We start from the raw sequence: 19,932 nt of genomic DNA, 5'->3' as shown, positions 1-19,932 counted from the left end.
TTTCCCCTAATCCAGATGTCATTAAAGCGGATTACCCCCGGCGAATTAATATGCAAATTCATGCACGCACCGGTTTTATATAGCCGGGATGACGGTTGGCAGTGTGCGTGCGGCTTGCACGTGCAGTCGCCGGATGCGGCGGCTGGCCGCGTGAAATAAATTCGAGAATATAGTGTGCGCGGGCGCGCGCGCGCGCGCGTGTGTGTTTACGTGTAGGTAGGTTTGTGTCAGTGCAGTCGGTCCAGTCGGTGCAGTTCTCGGTGCAACGGAGACGCAGACAAAAAAACTGTATAGCAGCGGAGCCTGGCCGCGACGAGTGGAGACTCTCGAAACGCATTTAGCCTGCGGCCGAGGCGAGCGTCCGAGACCACAATGCCGCGAATACGACGCGGAAAGATTAAATGATAAATCTCCAAAGCAACCAGCGGCCACTCGACCGCCACTTATCCGTCCACTTTGTGCCCGAGCCCCCCTTTGTTTGCTTCCCCCCGGAGGCACCGGTGGAAACCGGCCGCCACTCTTATTCTTTCTCTCTCTCTCTCTCTCTCTCTCTCTCTCTCTCTCTCTCTCCCTCTCCCTCTCTCTTTTTCTCTCTCACACTCTTTTGCTTTCTATTTTTCGCCTCCTTCTCTGTCCATCGCAACCCTCCGCCCGGTTACTCGGATGCAAAGCACGTCTGTCCCGACCCGACCCCGTCCATGTCGGCGAATGCATAATTAATTCGAGTAATTTGCCGAAAACGATCGCGACAAAGCCGATGAAGAGGCCGCAGACCGTCGCCGATCGACCTACTCGACGATACTCTTCGTGGCCCGATCGTTTCCCAGGTTGCGCAACCTCCTTCACCATCCCGCGACAAAGATACCAACCTGGTCGGCTCAAAAGAATAGGGAATTACGTGTTTACCCTGATCTTCGAGGGGTTTACCCTCGACCGGGGTGGTTTTTGGAGTAGGCTAAATTTTAGACTAGTTAAGGAGCAGCCCAACCAGCTTCATCTTGCCGAACTTTTTCGAGAGCGATACAAGTCAATGATGAGCGCAAAGGTTTTTCTAATCACTTCATTGGACTTTTAACGATATTTACATATTTTTATTTATCGTGGAAAATTTAGAATAAAGCCCTCCACCAGGGTGGTTTAGAGGTATCCTAGTGAGCTGCATCTTTCAGAATTTTTTGGGAGCAATCGGAGTGAGTGGTGTGCACAAAGATTTTTCTGATGACTCGATTTGGCTTTTAACAATATTTATATATTTTTTTTATCAAGAAAAACTTGGTGTAACATTTGAGTAATCTAAATTTTAGAAACGGTGGTCTAACGAGACTCGTCGTTCAGACTTTTTCGAGAGCGACACAAGTAAGTGGCGTACACAAACCTTTTTCTAATGACTTAATTAGGCTTTTAACAATATTTATATATTTTCTCTATCGTGAAAAAGTGGGTACAAGATACAAAGAAGGTGCAAAGACAGAAACTTCAGTCTAGCTAACGAGCCCATTCGTTCAGACTTTTTCGAGAGCGACACAAGTAAGTGGCGTACACAAACCTTTTTCTAATGACTTAATTAGGCCTTTAACAATATTTATATATTTTCTCTATCGTGAAAAAGTGGGTACAAGATACAAAGAAGGTGCAAAGACAGAAACTTCAGTCTATCTACCGTGCCGTGCGATGCAGACAATTTTTGATTCGCCTAGAGCTCGGTTGCCAATTAATTACCGCTGAATAAAGAAACGGTCGATAGATCAGCGGGTGTCAGAGCTCGGGGGAACAACGGGAGCAATTTGTCCGTTGAAAATGCGGGCTCCCACGCGTGGCCCCGGAGCAAATACAATATTTCCCCGGTAGCCGATCGCGAATTCATCTTCATTACCGTGCGACTCGTCTTCGGGGACGGGGCCGCGGGTCCTCGATATTTCGCGGCATTAAGATTTATTCGCAGCCGCGAGACGCCATTTTTCCGAAGCGTTTCGAAAACACCGTGAAATATCGAGTCGCCGGTAATCGACCCACATTAACGTGGAAACCATTTTTCCCATCGCGTCGTCCCCGGGGAAAGAACAGCTCGGCGCTCCCTTACGCGAAAGTGTATATTAATTAAACGACACCGGGGGTTGATCGCGAGAACACGCGTCGCACGGTTCCGCGAGCCGCGCGATTATATTTATATTATATCTCGGTGCGAGGCGCGAACCAATTCCCGCTCTCGCGGCTAAGAAACGACGAGAGAAAAAAGGAGCAATGTCGGAACGGCTGGCCGACGGCGAAACCGGCGGAAATTGAAATAATTTCAGCCGGGCGGCCGGGCCCAGCGGAATTAGCATCCGTTCGCGAAACGCTAATGAAACGCGGCTGTTTTTCTCGCGAAAAGACTCCGGGAAACTTGCCTCCATCAGGCGAACAATTAACCGGAAACGGCCGCCTCGTGTACGTCCCGGCCAAATATTTGCTCGCGCCAGCTATCTCCGCGGCTTCGACTTCACACCGCGAACAATTCCGTTCGCGAATTTTCCCGGAGCGTCGACGTCGCAAATATTAGTCAGCTGTGCCGAGGAGGTCCGTGCGATTTACCTAACACCGGCCGGAAATCGCTGCATAGTGATTCAAGACTCAAAACAATGCCGTTTCCCACAGATTTTTAGAGAATCGAACGAAAACCAGCTTCGGGTGCCCTCTTCGTTTTTTAATGGAAATAGGTCTTCGTAAAAAACGCAAGTTAGGGATGTGAACGTAGAAGATTCGCCCTTCAAAATGAGCCTAGGTAGATGATCGTACGATTATTTTTCACGAAGTTATAGCAGGGCAAAAATCATCTTTCCTTCAAACATTGTTAATCCTTTAAAAGGGTACCGTGGTTGAACACGCTAAAAGTAAGACAACTTATGCTATTTTTTTTTTTTAACAAACTACAAAGCAGATCTTTTTGAAATTTATATAATAATTTTCTCCATATTCAAGGAACATGTACGAATTTTTTCATTGTGAAATGTTCAGTAGAAGTAGATATATATAAACATTTGTGCGATCGATTCAATGATCAACCATTTCAAGAATGCTGAATCGAGCTTCCCTTGATCAAGGAATAAAGCGCACGTATCTGAATTACGGTTGTATCCATCAATCCAAAATTTTTACACAATCTTCCAGGACCTAATCTAAAGGTGTCCTTCAAATTTAGTCCAATTCCATGCGGTAGTTTTGTAGAATTCTTTTCACTGTGTTGAGGCAGTACGAAGCTCGGTGCTCGCGTCTCAATTTGCTCGGAAAGGGATCAGTAATTTCGATCGAGCGAAGGCAACGGTCAAAGGGGCAGACGAGCGAAACTGCGCGGATGTAAACGAGTTTTCCCGAAGCCATTCGTTACCCAGTACCGTTTAATCATTTGTAACGGGTATGGCGAGGGCTGTAGGCGCCGCCCCGCGCGCCAGCTTTCGGCGGGAAGACAGCCGTTGCTCTCTCGCGCAGCTCCGAAACTGACAACAACAAATTAGCGACGGTAATCGAATCCCTGAGTCGACGAACAGTCGACGTGGAAACAAGGAACGGGAGAAGTCCCGCGAGTTACCGAGGACTTGCAAACGCGACAACTAAAATCGAGGGCGCACGGAGTTCTCGCAGAATCGACGACCTTGAAGTACCTCTGCCAGCATACACAACGTTAACACATCCTTAAATTGACGCTCGAGTCTCCTCTCTGGATCACTGGATCTAACAGGAACGGAGAGTACAACCGAAAAATTAACAACGTTGAATAACATACAATTTAAGTATTTATCGTCGGAATTATTAGACTGCGGATTTTTCTGTAAAATAAAAATTGCCTGAATTACAAGTAAGAGGGGTCAATTAAAAATTCCCTTCTTCTTTCAATAATGTTGACAAGCCGAAACCCGAATATCTTTAAATGTTTTTAATCTGTCCACTGCGTTACAGTCGGTGTACAAAGTATTCGTACACCTTTCAAAAACAAATAACTTTTTTAAAATCGGAGCAAACGGCTCGAATTTTTTGGAGATGCTAGAAGGATTAATTTACTAAGTAATGCATGAATAATTTTTTTAAAGAATTGCTATTGGTCGTAATGGCGAAGAAAAATGTTGAGGTCACGATTTTGAAATTTTTTATCTGTGTCCGTGTCTGTAATGAAAATATAAAAGCTGCCTTCTGTAGATCTGAGTAAGTTATATGTATACATGCACAAAGTCTCGTCGAAATCGATCAAGATTGCTAGGAAATATAATTGATCGAAAATAGCAAAAATTGTGAGAAACTGCGAATTAACCCTAAATTCAAAGGTTTTTGCAATGCCTATAGTTTTTTTATACGTCAACTGATTTCAATGAAACTTTGTGCGTGTATGTAACTTACTTAGGTCTGCAACAGGTACCATTTAAATTTTCATTACAGACACAGATAAAAAAAATTAAAAATCGTGACCTAAGCATTACTTAGTAAATTAATCCTTCTAACATCTCCGAAAAATTCAAGCCGTTCTAATTTTTAAAAAGTTATTCGTTTTTGAAGAGTGTACGATTACTTTGTACACCGACTGTGTATTACAACTACTCATTTTCGCCATAAACACATAAACTCCGCAGTGCAGTAATAATATCTGCTTGAATAAAGAAATGCGTATTATCATTTCCAATGGAAGAACCCCCGTAATTTCAATAATTGGGAAGTAAAAAATTTGAAACCGGTCAAATTGACCGGCGGTCTTCAGTGTTAAAGACTGATCGACCTTCTTCCCTAGTTCACGTAAGTAGTTCCAACGGCGACGTCATGGCGCACGGAAGTCACGAGGAAAATCCGAGTCTTCGGACCTGCGGGACGGGAGTTTAAGGACCGCGATGGAAATATTTTCCAGGAGGTTTCCCCAGCGAACACGTTTAGGTGGCAACAGGATCGCATTACCGTCTAGGGTAGCGAGGTAGCCCCTTGCTCGCGGGAGGTGATCCTGAAACGAGATCGCCTCCGAAAGCCGCGAGATTTACGCGCTCTGCGGTTCCTCGTTACTTCCTGCGTTGAACCACGAGTCCTCCCTTCCTTCGTGTTGAACCCGTGAACCCCTCCCTCGTCCTTCTCCGAGCCCTCCGCAAAGCGCACAACCTGCTGCTTCACCTACCCCCCCCCCCCTGCGACTGCGTCGCCGATCCTTCTTACTCCGTTTCCCTCCGCAGGCGGTGAATATTTATGAAAGATGTAAATAACGAGCAGGATAATTTTCTCAGGAGATCCGAGCCACTCTTGTTTACGACGCCGCGGCCGGGAAGCCGTTCCTTCGGCCGACTTTCCGCGAGAACACCCTCTTCGGCCTCGTTTGTCAGCGTCTCTCGCGAACCCCGCGACGCTTTGTTCGAGCTTCCTTCCGATCCTCGAGTCGCCTATCGAGACGCCTACCACGACCCTCTTGATTCGCGCACTCTGCCAGGGAAATTGGTACGGCGATATTCCTGGCAAATTGGAACGAGCCGCTACCAAGAAACGTGGCAGGACTGGTGTTACGTATGAAGACGTTCGCCATATTCATTTCGACTAGAAATTCTAATCTCTTTTTCTGAGAACGAAAAGCGTCCCAACAGGCTCCCTTTTATTAACACAAGATACTGTATGCCTTCTTTATATCAAAATCTCTAGACACTCCCTTCTGGCATCCGTTAATTAATATTCTGATAGGAAATAGCCCGGATAACCTTCATTAACCCCTTTTAACGAAAATCTAACTGAGGCCTGCTTTTCATTAGAAACGACAAAAAATGTGACTGTGACCCTACATGACATTAAATCTTAAACAGAGTACCCCTTTCATTTTCAAGGTATATAAACCCGTTCATTTTCATCCTCTTCGGTTAGTCGAGAAGCGGTTCAGTCAAGATTCAGAAACGGTTCCGTAACGTTATAGTAATCGTGCAGTCACGTCGCGTTACAGAGTCAAGTCTGGTGAGATCGGGTTAAAGTCCCTTTCGAATCAATTCATAACCTTATAGATTCCGTTAGTTCGGTATATATTCTATTTGGCATTCAACAATCGCCATCTAACCCCGCATTGCCAGTGCGTCAACACCGTGCAACATAGGTAAACAATTCCTCTAATTGTAAATTTATTATATTCATTCGCGACACAAACAACAACACTTGTAGTAATTTCAATTCAGAATAAATTGTCTTGTTTGTTAACTCGCGTACCCTTAATTATTGCCTAAAATCCTAATATAATAATTGAACGTTCCCACACGATACAATCTAACCGCTCGGATTGTATCAATTAAATTATATAGAAGTTACGAGGCTTACTAATACTTAAATTCGATTCAACGAAGATTTCTCCAACCTAGTGGCTCCTCGATTTCGCATTGAGTGCGTCCACGAAATTATACCATCCTAGGCGGATCCCCGATTTCGCATTGGGTTCTTCCGCATCCTAGCAGCTCCCTGATTTCGCATCAGGTGCGTCCGCGCTCTTATACAACCTCCTTTCGTATCGGGTTCGCCGCGTGTTCCCTAGTGACTCCTCGATTTCGCATCGGGTGCGTGCACGAAGTTTCATTCTCCTAGTAGCTCCTCGATTTCGCATCGGGTGCGTCTGCGTTTGACACCAACCTCCCAGAGGTTCCCTGATTTCGCATCAGGTGCGTCCTCGACGTCAACTATCCTAGCGGCTCCTCGATTTCGCATCGGGTGCGTCCGCGTACCTAACTAACAATTGAAACCATATTCCTGGGGTAAAAATCCCCTCGCCGGCCTCTCGCGCTGCTCATAGCCCTGGCTCGTAACACTGGTGAGAGTCTTGGGTTTGGTTAAACTTCGCTTTAGGGGACCAAAAATTTTCACTTTTCCCTACCCATAGATTTCGACGAGAAAATGCCAAAAATGTTAACTTTAACCTTTGTTACTCGATACACCCTAGTTCGTGCTGTTACGAGCCAGGGCTGCGAGCAACGCGAGAGACCGGCGAGGTGGTTATTACCCCTGGAATATGGTTTCAATTTGTTAGTTAATTTTGAAATCTTTGTTGATTTGAATTTAAGATTAGCAAGCCCCGTAACTTATATATAATTTAATTGATACAATCCGTGCGGTAAGATTGTATCGTGTGGGAACGTTCAATTATTAGATTAGGATATTAGGCAATAATTAAGGGTTGTAGATTACGCGAGTTAACCCTTTGCACTCGAAGCTATTTTAACTCCAAAACCAAATATTTCTTCCGAACTAGAATATTTCCCTTCTATATATCTTTTTTTCATGTTATACGTACAAAAATGGTGCAATATACTCGTACAATACCGAAATGTTTAGTAATTTATCAAATACAAACAAATTTAATAATGTGAAAAATATTTTGAATAATGATACAGCAATTTTCAGTGGCGCCTTACTGTCACCATTCGAGTGCTAAGGGTTAACAAACAAGACAAATATATTCTGACTTGAAATAATTACAAGTGTTGTTGTTCGTGTCGCGAATGAATTTAGTGGGTGTACAATTGGAGAAATTGTTACCTACGATGCACGGTTTTGACGCACTGGCAATGCGGGGTCAGAGAGCAATTATTGAATGCCAAATAGAATATACACCGAACGAACGGAATCTATAAGGTTACGATTTGATTCGAAAGAGACTTTAACCCGATCTCACTAGAATTGACTCTTATGCGTGTAACGCGACGTGACTGCACGATTACTGTTTAGGATTCAACGATTCCCGCGAATTATGATGTTGTGAATATCGTTACGCGATACGACCTCGCGGGAGCGCTACACAACACAGCGACGAAAAGTGCGAGTCGACCGCTAAACTAGATCGATTTCGTCTATTGTCATCGCGAGACGACACTTTCTTCACTTGTATCACGAGACATTGTACGAACCACACGCGCTTATCGCTTACAGTCGCCTATCCGTGCCAATCACGGTGTGTCTTCCGCGCCCCTCTGGATTCGACGTTATTAATATATATATTATCGTTTCCGGAGTGTGCCGTGATTTTCAATACTTTTTTTGTTCAATAAAGTCAATTCTTTTCGGTTGTGCGTCCAAACCATAAGTGTCGTTTTCTTTGGTGTTCGTCGAGTCACTGTATATCTTCGTCAAGATAATTCCGGCAATCCTTGTCGCAACAATTACTGAACCGCTAATGAACCAAAGATGATGAAAATGGTCGGGTTTATATACCTTGGAAATGAAAGGGATACTCTGTTTAAGATTTAATGTCATGTAGGGTCACAATCACATTTTGTCACTTCTAATGAAAAGCAGGCCTCGGTTAGATTTTCGTAAAAAGGGGTTAATGAAGGTTATCCGGACTATTTCTTATCAGAATCTTAATTAACGGATGCCAGAAGGGAGTGTCTAAATATGTTCATACAAAGAAGGCATACAGTGTCTTCCATTAATAAAAGGGGCCTGTTGGGACGCTTTTCGTTCTCAGAAAAGAGATTAGAACTTCTAATCGAAACGAACGTGGAGAACGTCTCCATACGTAACAGTGGATTCTTCTGCACCCCGGTGAGTCAAACCGAGACTCGCTCGCACGAAACGTTTCTTCGGCTTGGCGAAAAAGTTGTTAACTTCGAGATTCATTGCAGGCTGTACCGAAACATGAACAGGTCCGTTCGGGATGGGTGGCCAGGTTGGTTGCCGGGCAGTTAGCGCCGCGACTCGCAGTCAGCGGGGTTGCGGCAGGTTGAATGGGCGTAAAAGGCGCAGCGTAGGGTTGCCTCGCCGCTTTCTCCCTCTCTTCTCGCTTCGGAATTTCTCCGGTGGTAAAAAGGGGCTGCGAAGAAGCCGGATAAGCAGACGGCTAAAGAGAGATCGGCTGAGAGGGACAAAGATGGGGGGGACGAGGTTTCTGGTAATCCGGTCGGAGGCGATTCCGTACACCTATGTCGCTAAAGTGATTTCGTGCCTTCGAAGGATTCGACGATTCCTCGCGGAAAGTCACACTCTTGGTCCTGTGTGCGAGCTGCCCTTTCCCTCTGGACGCCCTATCGCCGGCAAAGTGCATCTCGTAAAACTCCACGCGCATGTCCTTTCCGTTCGTTTCTCGATACCGACGGCACTGGACTGCGGATTTGATGGATTTGCGACAGAAATGAATAGGCGATGTACAAAACTGTGGCGATACCACGCGAATAGACAGCGGATCTTTATTAACATTGGTTTTTCATCCCGTTATATTGTAGCACACATCGAGACGAGTTCAACGAACTCTGACACCGTGACCTTTAAATGATCTTGAACGAAAAAGATCACAGGGGAGGCAGAAAGACCGTTATTGTTCATATTCTGTAAGAAATTGTTGGTAGCATTTTCAAATACCTTGGACCAGGAGGAAAGGAATGTATTATAGATAAAAAGATTTTTGTGTAGCGCAAGATAGAAGAAACATCCTGTATACAGAGAAAAATCCGCAATACCTTAAAATGAAGCGCGTTCTATAGCTTCAATCTTCAGAGTAGAGATTTCCCGTTAACCAGTTAGCTGTTGCGACCTCTTTGAAAAATGTGTACCTAAGTTGCGTCGTAAAAATTAACCGCTGTTTGAATTATAGCTGTTTTGACGAGTATACTCGTCATGACACAAAATAGTCATTTCTTCATGACGAGTATACTCGTCAAACACAGTTAACTGGTTTAGATTAAATAAAATTTCGTTCACCGAAAAGCAAGACAGGTAAAAATCGAAGGGGTGGGGACGGGTAAAGTGAAAAATCGTAGGGGGGAGTCAGGTGGATGCGTAAGACGCTAATATCCGTGTAATTGCGTACGCGTCGCTTCGTCTGGCGACGGAGAACGTCAACGTGCTGGCAACTCATTATTCTTCTTGTCCTGGGGGTGCACAGTCGTGCCGCGCCCACTCCCCTACGCCCCTCTTCACCCCCTACTCCCGCGTCGCTTTCATCCACGCTTCGCGCAAATAATCATCGCGAGGATTTCCCATTGTATTATTGTGTCTGCTGTTGAATGATAAACTGTGCTCGCTCCCTGCGGAAACTGTGTCGCGTTCATTACTAATATAGTCGCGGGATGCTATTCGCAAAGCGCGGTGACAAAAATCTTCTTCCTGAAGTGGTTCCAGGCCGAAATCGGTTAGATCTCTGACGACAGACGTCGGTGGGATGTACAAATGTATAATGGTGCTCTAAGACGATCACGTTCATCGAATTTTTCTAGGTCCCTAATACTTTTCTCTTCAAGGCTATGAAGCTTTGAAGAAAACCAACTCCAAGATTTCATTAACTTCCGCAGATATACAGATTCCTCAGGTCATTCGAAGTAACTTTTTCCTTTACGAAAATGTTCTCCGCGGCTTCCTTAAGGAGTTATTAACAAAATACACGGACCAATCAGAACGCGGTTGCAGTGGACAGATTCCGGCACGACCAATGCCAACACCGCGCTCAGCGGGGCCTGTAATAGCCACGCTCCGATTGGCCCGTGTTTTTCGCTAATAACTCGTTAACAAAGCCGCGGAGAACATTTTCGCAAAGGAAAAAGTTACTTCAAATGACCTCGGGAGTCACCCCTTTCAAGGAAGTACATTTCTGGGACACCCTGTATAGTCGAGGAACTAAAGCATTGGTAGCTCGTAATTGTAAATAAATGTTCAAATATTGTGAATTGTGCACACTGTATTTCAACTAATCTTAGATAAGACCGATGCAATGCACATTAAGAACCATGCTCACCAGAATGCTGATATAGAACGGAAATATTAGGTGCACAAATGAAATTCGAATATTATGTAATTTGTTGCAAACCTCCAATGCAGCAGGTAAAATATTCGAGTTTAGACTGAAGTTCGAATCGATTCGTTCCGAGAGCCACGAAATAAAATGTTATTTCTCTGTCATTGACATTCAACGATTAGTCGAGGCTCGTTCCGTGTAACAAACGGCAGAGCGGTTCTAATCAGAGGACACAGAAAGAAAAAGTCGAGGAGAGCAAAGGGGCGTACGGACGGCAAACTTGTTTGCGAGGGTGGGTTTCCCCGCAGCAGTCGCTATAAAACCGACGAGCTCCGCAGACAATTCCGACAGCGCCGTCGATCGTCTAACAACGGTACCGACAAAACGAAGGCTAGACAACGATTCCCAATTCGGGGTAGTACATTGGCGGCGCCTTGGCTGCAAGTCGAAACTCGCGCGACAAGCGAGACGCGGTTGGTCGGACAAGGTGCCTCGCGTGTCTCCTCGTGTAGAGAGGGTTAGAAGACTGGAGCTCAAAGTGGAAGAAGAAGAAGAAGAGGAGAGAGAGAGAGAGAGAGGATCAGAGGGCGAGTCAGCGTCACCGGCGTCATTCATTTAAAGGATTAAAATCCACGCGCTCGCGCGACCATCCGGGAACGTGGCGGCGTTCACTTACTTAACGGAAAGGGCCCTTATTCCCTTTCCTCCCGCTTCGAGGCTGGTTCACGGGCTTGCTAGGGTTCGCAGCATCTTCGTTCCACCGCAGGCATCGCCGCGCCGGCACGGCAGGATCCGCCGGCACCTTCCCACCTTTTCGTTCGCCTCTCTGTTCTCGGGAGAGAGGGCCGCGACCAGCAATCAGCGTAATGCACCCGCAGACACACCCCGCGACCCTCTTTCCCCGCGACCCTACCCTACCAGCTCCACGTACCTTGCTGCCTCGGGTTCACACAATCGCGCGCCTATCCCACATCGACGAGCCCACCCACGCTCTCGGCCTGCGCGACCCGCGCACGTACGATCGCTGCAAGGAGCGAACGGCCAGGGTGCACACCCCCCCTGGGCCAAAGCTTCTGATAACACGAACCACCACACAGGCTGAACCGTGCAGACGCAATCTCCTCGAGAGCCACGAAATAGATCGCGGGGAAAGCCTCGCGGAAACCTTCGATTCGAACAGTTTGCTAATACGGTTTTCTTTCGATATAAGACAACGATGCTTTTTTCGCAACAAGAAAATCGAGACAAGGGTATATGTCATATTCTATCCATTTCCAACGAAATTGGACAACTTTTATAAACTTTCAACCCACTCAGGCCGAATAGGTACCCTCATCCGCAATACGTCGGAAGCCGTCCCGAGCCGTCGTCTTATATCGAAAGAAAACCGTACCTTGTCAAGGTCCGATCAAGCAATACTATTCAATTGCTGATTAAGTTGTATACATGCTTCTATATCACGATCTTTTGTGGGATTTTTGTGAGATCAGGACAAAGTTGATCAGCTACGTTCCCTCTTTTTCCTAAAATTCTACATTATATATGACATATACATTATACAGGGTGGTCCACGCAATTGTTTCAAGTCATAACTCCGTTATTATTGCATTTACGAAAAAATGATAAAGGAGAAAGATAAATGGTTCGAAGGGCACTACATCTGTAGGCCTTTAAATTTATTTTAGATGCAGCAGTGCATGTGCAATTAACAATTGCATCGTTTCTTTAAATAGAAATGCATATTTTTTGCACAGATCGATTCTTCCGTTCATTCTACGTAAAAAATGATTAGGGTACCATGGCAAAAAAATTATTAGATCTCGAGATATTTTCAAAAAATGTCTCTATTGAAAAAGATGCTCAAATGCTTCTCCATTACATTCTAAACATTTCTGATAACGTTTTTTTTATTGTTTGCATAACTGCAATTAAATTATCTGCAGTTATTGCTGTACATTCCAGTATGATTCTTTCTCTCAGATTCTCTACAGAATCTATGGGGTGTTTACCTTTACAACATAGTCATGAAGTGTTTGAGTATCTTCTTCAATAAAGCGTGGAAACAATTGCGTGGACCACCCTGTATATGATATAGGATTGTAGGATTCATATACATTATATATGACACATTATATATACATTATATATACATTATATATATATATATATATATATATATATATATATATATATATTATACATTTATATTAGATTTACATTTTTATACAGGGTGTCTCTAATTTAGTGATGTCCCTAATTTAACAAAACCGCACGAACTTATGTTCCAATATAAAGGCAGATTATCTGATAGGGCGGTAGATCGTTGATTAAATTCCACACGGTTGGGTTGTCCATGGTAAGCCTAAACGTTAGATGACTCTTCCGAAGGAACAGGCCAAAATCGACCGAAACGGGCCAGTTGGAGGGTCGCCCAATAAAAGTCACCGCGTATTAACGAAGATCCAACCAGAAGCCAGCCGAAAGATCAGGGAAAGATCGTTCGTGTGGCGTGCCGAAAATAGTGATTCCCGGTGAAATCGCGGACCCAGCTCAAGAAGGATTTAGCATGAGGCAGGCCGGTCGACCGGGGGATTACGGGAACTCGTTAAACGGCTAATGGCCTGAAATGACGAACGACCAGATTTTTCCGAACGCTATAGGATCGAATCCGAGCGGATCGATGATCCAGTTCCTCGCGGCGCGCCAGACAATATACAAGAAGTATTACAACGACAGCATCCGATAAACCATCAGCCGAGGTGAAAACGGCCCTGTAAAGCAGGTGGGGACGGCTCAAGGGGGAAATGAGAGAGAGAGAGAGAGAGAGAGAGAGAGAGAGAGGGGAGAGAGAGTGGAGAGAGTAGATTATACGGGCACCGTGGAGAATCGATCCTTGAATTACGGCCACATTATGACTGCGAAACTTGCTAGGGCCGCACTTTCCTGCCGGCAGCGAATTAATCTGTCGAGAAAGAAGGGAAGAGCGGCTTCCAGACCCCGGAGCCGATGATTCATTTCGAAGGAATCGCGATCGAGCCGACCGATCCAGAGAGAGAGAACCGGAAGACACCGCGGGAACGAGAGGAACGATCGTCGATTAAGCGATCGCTCGAAACGCTGACACACGCCGGACGATGCATATCGGGTCCGCTCGGGCCTGCTCCTGATCCATCGGGCATCGTTTACTATGAATCTCCTCTACTCAACGTTGTTTATTGCCAGACTGCGGATTTCGTGCATTTCTAACAAAAATGAGTGAATCAGATGCGAAACAGGGAAGATATTTAAAAGTTTTTAAACTACTACTGCATTACTTTCAACGGCATCAAACAATTTAGAAAAGAAATCTACGGCAATTAGCACACTATCGGCGGGAAGGGTATTAATATCTTTTCCACAGACTGACGCCAATCGGCGGGTCGGGTATTAATACCTTTTATGCAGAACGTACGCTAAGTGTTAGTAAAGCACTTACCAATGCTTGTTTTTTTCAAGTAATGAATATTTTGTTTTGCACAACTCTTTGTAAGCAACCTTCAGGTTGTTTTGGCATACCGTAGATCCCTGTCTTGCTCTTCGTCATAAAAAAACAATCCAGATACGCGTATGCATTTCCTGGTGCAATAAATGAATTTTAAAAGAGACAAGAACCCAGATGTTTTATTTCTTTATTAGAAAATTGTTTGAGGTTATTATCTTTAAGGTGTTTTCTTTACGTTATAGAACAGGCAGAATTTTGAACGGAAATTCTATCCAGTAGTGCACTTTTTTCATACTTCACTAATTTTCGCCCGCTAGACGTGTGAGTCAAGCTCATGGTGTTACCCGCCGATAGTGTGTTAGTACGGACAATTTTTATTTTGCATAAAAATCCAATGTTTATAACAGTTATGAAAGTAATCCGACCTGGACTATATTTTACAATTGAATTTGAAGAGGTCTACACAAGATGAGGCATTTAACATTTTTGTCCGAAAGATCTTCGGTTTTTTTTTATGTTTTTAATATAAATAATATGAAACATGCTTGCTTCATTTCTGACCTTGCATAGCCTTGAATTCATAATACAAAAACATATGGACTATAGCATTTTAAAAACTGAAAATCATTTATGGAAAAATATTTGGGACATAAAAAATTGATGTACACCATCACATAGCTTATAAAAAAACTTTTCCCTCTCACATTTTTTTCCAGTACTCACCGTTTACGAGAAAAACATTGGCTAGTACACCTCTGAACACTCTGTACACTTCTTCCTAAGATCATGCGCACTATATTTTAGAAATTGAATTTTAGGGAGTCTATTTATAATTTGTGATTGATCCTGTGATTAGTATATGTCTCGAGAACATTTGTCGACGAACGTCAATTGACTAACGTTCTGTTGTTTTTGCCATCCACCGTTGAAACTCCACGGAGTTCCACGGATCAACAATAATTTGTACTTGTTATACACCGAATCCGAATGCAGCTATTTGCACAGTTAAATTAGATTAGTTCCTAGGAAAACACGAAAACTTACTGTACCGAGACGGAGGATGAGGCTATCTATTCTACACAGCGATAAGACGATGTGGTTGTCAAATGGGAGGTTGAGTTTCTAATATGTTGCTTGATAAAGATATGGCGACCAGCCGCGGTATTACGAGGGGATGAAAATGGTTTATGGAGTGGTCTTTGGAACTGCCAGGCCCAGGAGGGATGAGTACTTAGCGAAACCATTAAGTGCTGCGTTGCTTCTTCTTGATTGGAACACTTCGATCACTATATTATTGGGAACCAGGATATTATGAGTGTTTCCTGTAACTTATAGCGACGATGCTAACTAGGTGATAGCTGAAGAGTCTATTCAATCGTAGGACTACCCCTAAAAATCGAGTTCCATCAACTTCTACGTCGCCACTTCATGCTTAGGACGCCCTAATTCCTGTATTATAGAGAACTGATAAAATACAAAAGATTGCTATAACACCTATTTGCAATACTAACTTGGCAATAGCTAAGAAGTTTATTTAATTATAGGACTACCCCAAAAAATAGAGTTCCATCAACTTGTACGTGGTACATTCATGCTTAGGACGCCCTAATTCCTGTATTATAGAGAACTGATAAAATGCAAAAGATTGCTATAACACCTAGGTGCAATACTAACTTGGTAATAGCTAAGAAGTTTATTTAATCATAGGAGTACCCCAAAAAATAAAGTTCCATCAACTTGTACGTCGCCACTTCATGCTTAGGACGCCCTAATTCCTGTATTATAGAGAACTGATAAAATACAAAAGATTGCTATAACACCTATTTGCAATACTAACTTGGCAATAGCTAAGAAGTTTATTTAATTATAGGACTACCCCAAAAAATAGAGTTCCATCAACTTGTACGTGGTACATTCATGCTTAGGACGCCCTAATTCCTGTATTATAGAGAACTGATAAAATGCAAAAGATTGCTATAACACCTAGGTGCAATACTAACTTGGTAATAGCTAAGAAGTTTATTTAATCATAGGAGTACCCCAAAAAATAAAGTTCCATCAACTTGTACGTCGCCACTTCATGCTTAGGACGCCCTAATTCCTGTATTATAGAGAACTGATAAAATACAAAAGATTGCTATAACACCTATTTGCAATACTAACTTGGCAATAGCTAAGAAGTTTATTTAATTATAGGACTACCCCAAAAAATAGAGTTCCATCAACTTGTACGTGGTACATTCATGCTTAGGACGCCCTAATTCCTGTATTATAGAGAACTGATAAAATGCAAAAGATTGCTATAAAACCTAGGTGCAATACTAACTTGGTAATAGCTGAAAAGTCTATTCAATCGTAGGACTACCCCAAAAAATCGAGTTCCATCAACTTCTACGTGGCACATCCATGCTTAGGACACTTTAAAATCCCTATTCTACAGAAAATTGGCAACAAACAAAGTTTTGCTATAGCATCTATACGCAATGCTAACTCGGCAATAGCTACAGCCCTCGTTCAATCACACAACTACCCCAAAAATCGTATTTCATCAACTTCCTCATCAATTAAAAATCTTTAACACTGCCGAAGTAGAAACCTCAAAAAACACGATAAAATCAAACCTAACAAATGAAATCAAACTTGAAAAGATTTACGACGCTGAGAGTACTCTTCTAACCTTCTTGCATTTAGCAGACCTGAATCAAATTTGCTACGCTCGATACGTTAACGCAAGTATTTATTTATAAATCTAGACGAATCATTTTGTCACCGATTTCCGAGAGACGCGGCGCTCAATCCCTATTTTATAGAAAACTGATGGAACACAAAAGTTTGCTATAACCATCATACTAACTTTTAGCACCCCAGCACCCTATACTAACTCTCCGGTATCTAAAAACAGCATTTAACTGCGGGTCTATCCCGGAATGATCGCGTTCCATTCGTCCGTATCGTAAACCGGTACGGGTCCCAAAGCTGGCAAAGAATGTGTTTTTTACGGTGCAACAATCTCGCCGTCGGTAATCACTGTAGTAGCATAACGGCGGTGTAGAAACGTGTCACTGTGTAACGAGCAGCATCGACGCGGAGCAAATTGTTCGGGAGGGAGGGATAGGGGGGAGGGAGGGTTTGTATATAGTGCTCGGCCACAGCGGACGCAACCATGAATGAAAAAGCCGCGAGGCGAACGGAACGAGGGTTCGCCAGAAACGGGCAAGGGTTTAAAGTGGGTTAAAGGGTCGGCTGGGTTCTAATCGATTGATTGGCACAATCGTCGGTACAGCAAGAACTGAACGAGGATCAACCCAATTGTTTCAGCCGATCGGCATGCACTTGAAGAAGTACGAGTGGGTCGGCTCGCCGGACATCGGCGACTGTTCGTTGTGGGTCAGATCCGCCACCCTGGAGTTCGATGATGGCTTATGGCAGTGCCAGGTCACTGCCAGCGACTTCACCACGCAGGACGCGTTGGCTTCCGAGCCTGCGAGGCTGGTCGTCAGAGGTAAGACACTTTTCTTCAGAGGTCACTGCCGATTCAAATTGCTGAAATTGCCGGTAACCTTCGATTAATTATAGTAATTAATAAACAAATATCAGATTCTTCTTTAACACGTTGACTGCCATGCAACCCACATGTGAGTGACGGAATTATTTGTCCAGGTTTTAAAATTCATTTTTACGTTGATATATTAATCGTACCAAACTCGATTAGGATCTCTACAATTCAAGAAAGTTGGAGGACTACTCAATATCATACATTTAATTTTTTTCAATTTTTGTTTCATTAAATATCTTATTTTGATTGTATGGGATTTTTGAGATTTCTAGTTTGGCAGTCAAGGTGTTAAACATTAAATTTTATTTACCCTGTATTTTGTTAGATCGTTGTGAGTTTGTTATTCAAATTGTATTACACTGTTAGACTGTTAAGAAATTAATAAAACAACTTTCGGGCCGTGCGATTAAACTACTGTGGCGATCGCGTGTCAGAACAATTTTAGACCGTGTTACACAAATTTTCAGGTAATTGTAATGTAATTCGGGTGCTGTGTTCTTTAAAAGTTGCCTGCACTGAACTCCAAACACGATACTCACTGCCCTGCAAAATGAAAGCTTCATTGAATTATGTCCGCCAAATCGATCTTTGAACTCCCATAACTTCGTATAGGAAAATCGTAGAATATTCCTTCTACGCTTATTTCAGAGAGCGAACTCTCTACTGTCACAGCTGTGCCCAATTTTCTTTTTTAAATCTTCCGTTTTATTGTAAAATATAGTGAGAACTCGAAATCGCTTTCGCTTTTTTCAAAATTGTATAAACCACTCGACAGCTGTGAAAATTTTTTCCCCGAAATGATGTTAACTTGATCTCAAAAAAGGAAGTCTCCCTTTCACAGTGAGCATTGAAAAATTCATCTACGATTTTTCCCCATGGTTCTGTCGCGCTTTAAACAAAACGTGTCCCATTAGGATTTTTGTTCGAAAAAGAATCGGAAGATAAGGGTCCGAACGGACCTGGTCATCGCGCAAAAAGTTATCAAAATCGTTCAGCGCCCCCCCCCCCCCCCTCCCCCACCCCAACCAAAATACAAAAGCTCAGCTTGTAAAAATTCTCGCGTTTTCAATTTTGATCGCGACGGACGTTCGCGTACGGAAAAATTGCCACAATCGTGAAAAACCAGGCTCCTAGGTTTTCATCCCGTGTTATTTCCATTGTACCGAGATCAATGGTTCTCCGAATCGACCAATGGCGCAGTGCATACACTATCGTTCAAAAATATTCCGAGTCGAGAACCACGGTCGACGATGCGAACGAAAGTAATTATCTTGTAATTATCATCGTATTCGGTGAATCAAGCTCGAGTGCGTTAATGCTGAAATATCCGGTCGGATTTTATCCTGCAATAAAAAAAAGCCGAGTACATTGAATTAGCGATCAAATATGTTCCGAACAACGATTGTACACGCTTGCTGGAGGCCGGTGTAAAACGGCGAAACGGCGAAATGGCGAAACAGCGACAATCGGCGAAAAATCGGGCACAATCGAAAATAACATTATTCGTCGCAACAACTTTTTCGCCTGCTGAAAATCTGTTGCGCGGCAGCAATAAAGTTGTTCGTTTATCTCGATGAAACCATCCACTTTTATTCTTCTGTGTGTCCGAACGCTGGTCGGCTGTACAATACTCGGCAACTGTATGTGTATGTGTTTTTTTTTTTTTACAATTTTCGATAATCGTCGCACACGTTGTTCCCAGTTTTCAGCGCTCGATCTACAATGTCGAAGTTTCGAGCGTAATCGGCAGAGTGCAATGCTTCAAAGGAGGTTGGAATCAAGTTTATATATATTTTTTTTTTGTTTTTTGCTTTTCTCATAAGTCAAAATTAGACTGCGGATACAAATGTGTTCCTCTTCTTAATAATTTTAATACACAATATTCAATTCTCTTATTTTAAAAACTTACACTGTGGATTTTTATGCAAAATCAAAATTGTCTGCATTCATTGCAGGACACAGAAAGTACTTTTCTGAATAATTTCAACGAGTCAAAAATAATACAGTATTTCTACATTCTTTTTTTTTACTGTTTCCGATTTGATCTACTTGTTTTTGTCATAAATGCATCAAAATCCACAGTGTAGCTAAGCGTAATTGACACGAAAGCTCCAAGAAGCATTTACCTGTCAAAAGGAGAGACACTCCGTATAATAAAAAAGAATGGCACAAGATTCAGAGATAAACGTTCAAAATAAATAGGTG

General features: G+C 43.3%; 1 protein-coding gene across 1 annotated transcript in view; it reads left to right on the top strand.

Annotated features, from left to right (window-relative positions):
* LOC143362430 (kin of IRRE-like protein 3) overlaps positions 1-19,932 on the top strand; it is a 317,490-nt gene that overhangs the window by 246,545 nt on the left and 51,013 nt on the right. The window contains exon 3 of the mRNA XM_076802599.1: positions 17,490-17,673. Within this exon, the coding sequence (XP_076658714.1) occupies positions 17,490-17,673 (184 nt within the window). The remainder of the gene's footprint in view (positions 1-17,489; positions 17,674-19,932) is intronic.

Source organism: Halictus rubicundus, chromosome 17 (assembly GCF_050948215.1).
Source record: "Halictus rubicundus isolate RS-2024b chromosome 17, iyHalRubi1_principal, whole genome shotgun sequence".
NCBI classification, from domain to species: Eukaryota; Metazoa; Arthropoda; class Insecta; order Hymenoptera; family Halictidae; genus Halictus; species Halictus rubicundus.
This window is presented reverse-complemented; position numbering and strand designations above follow the sequence as displayed.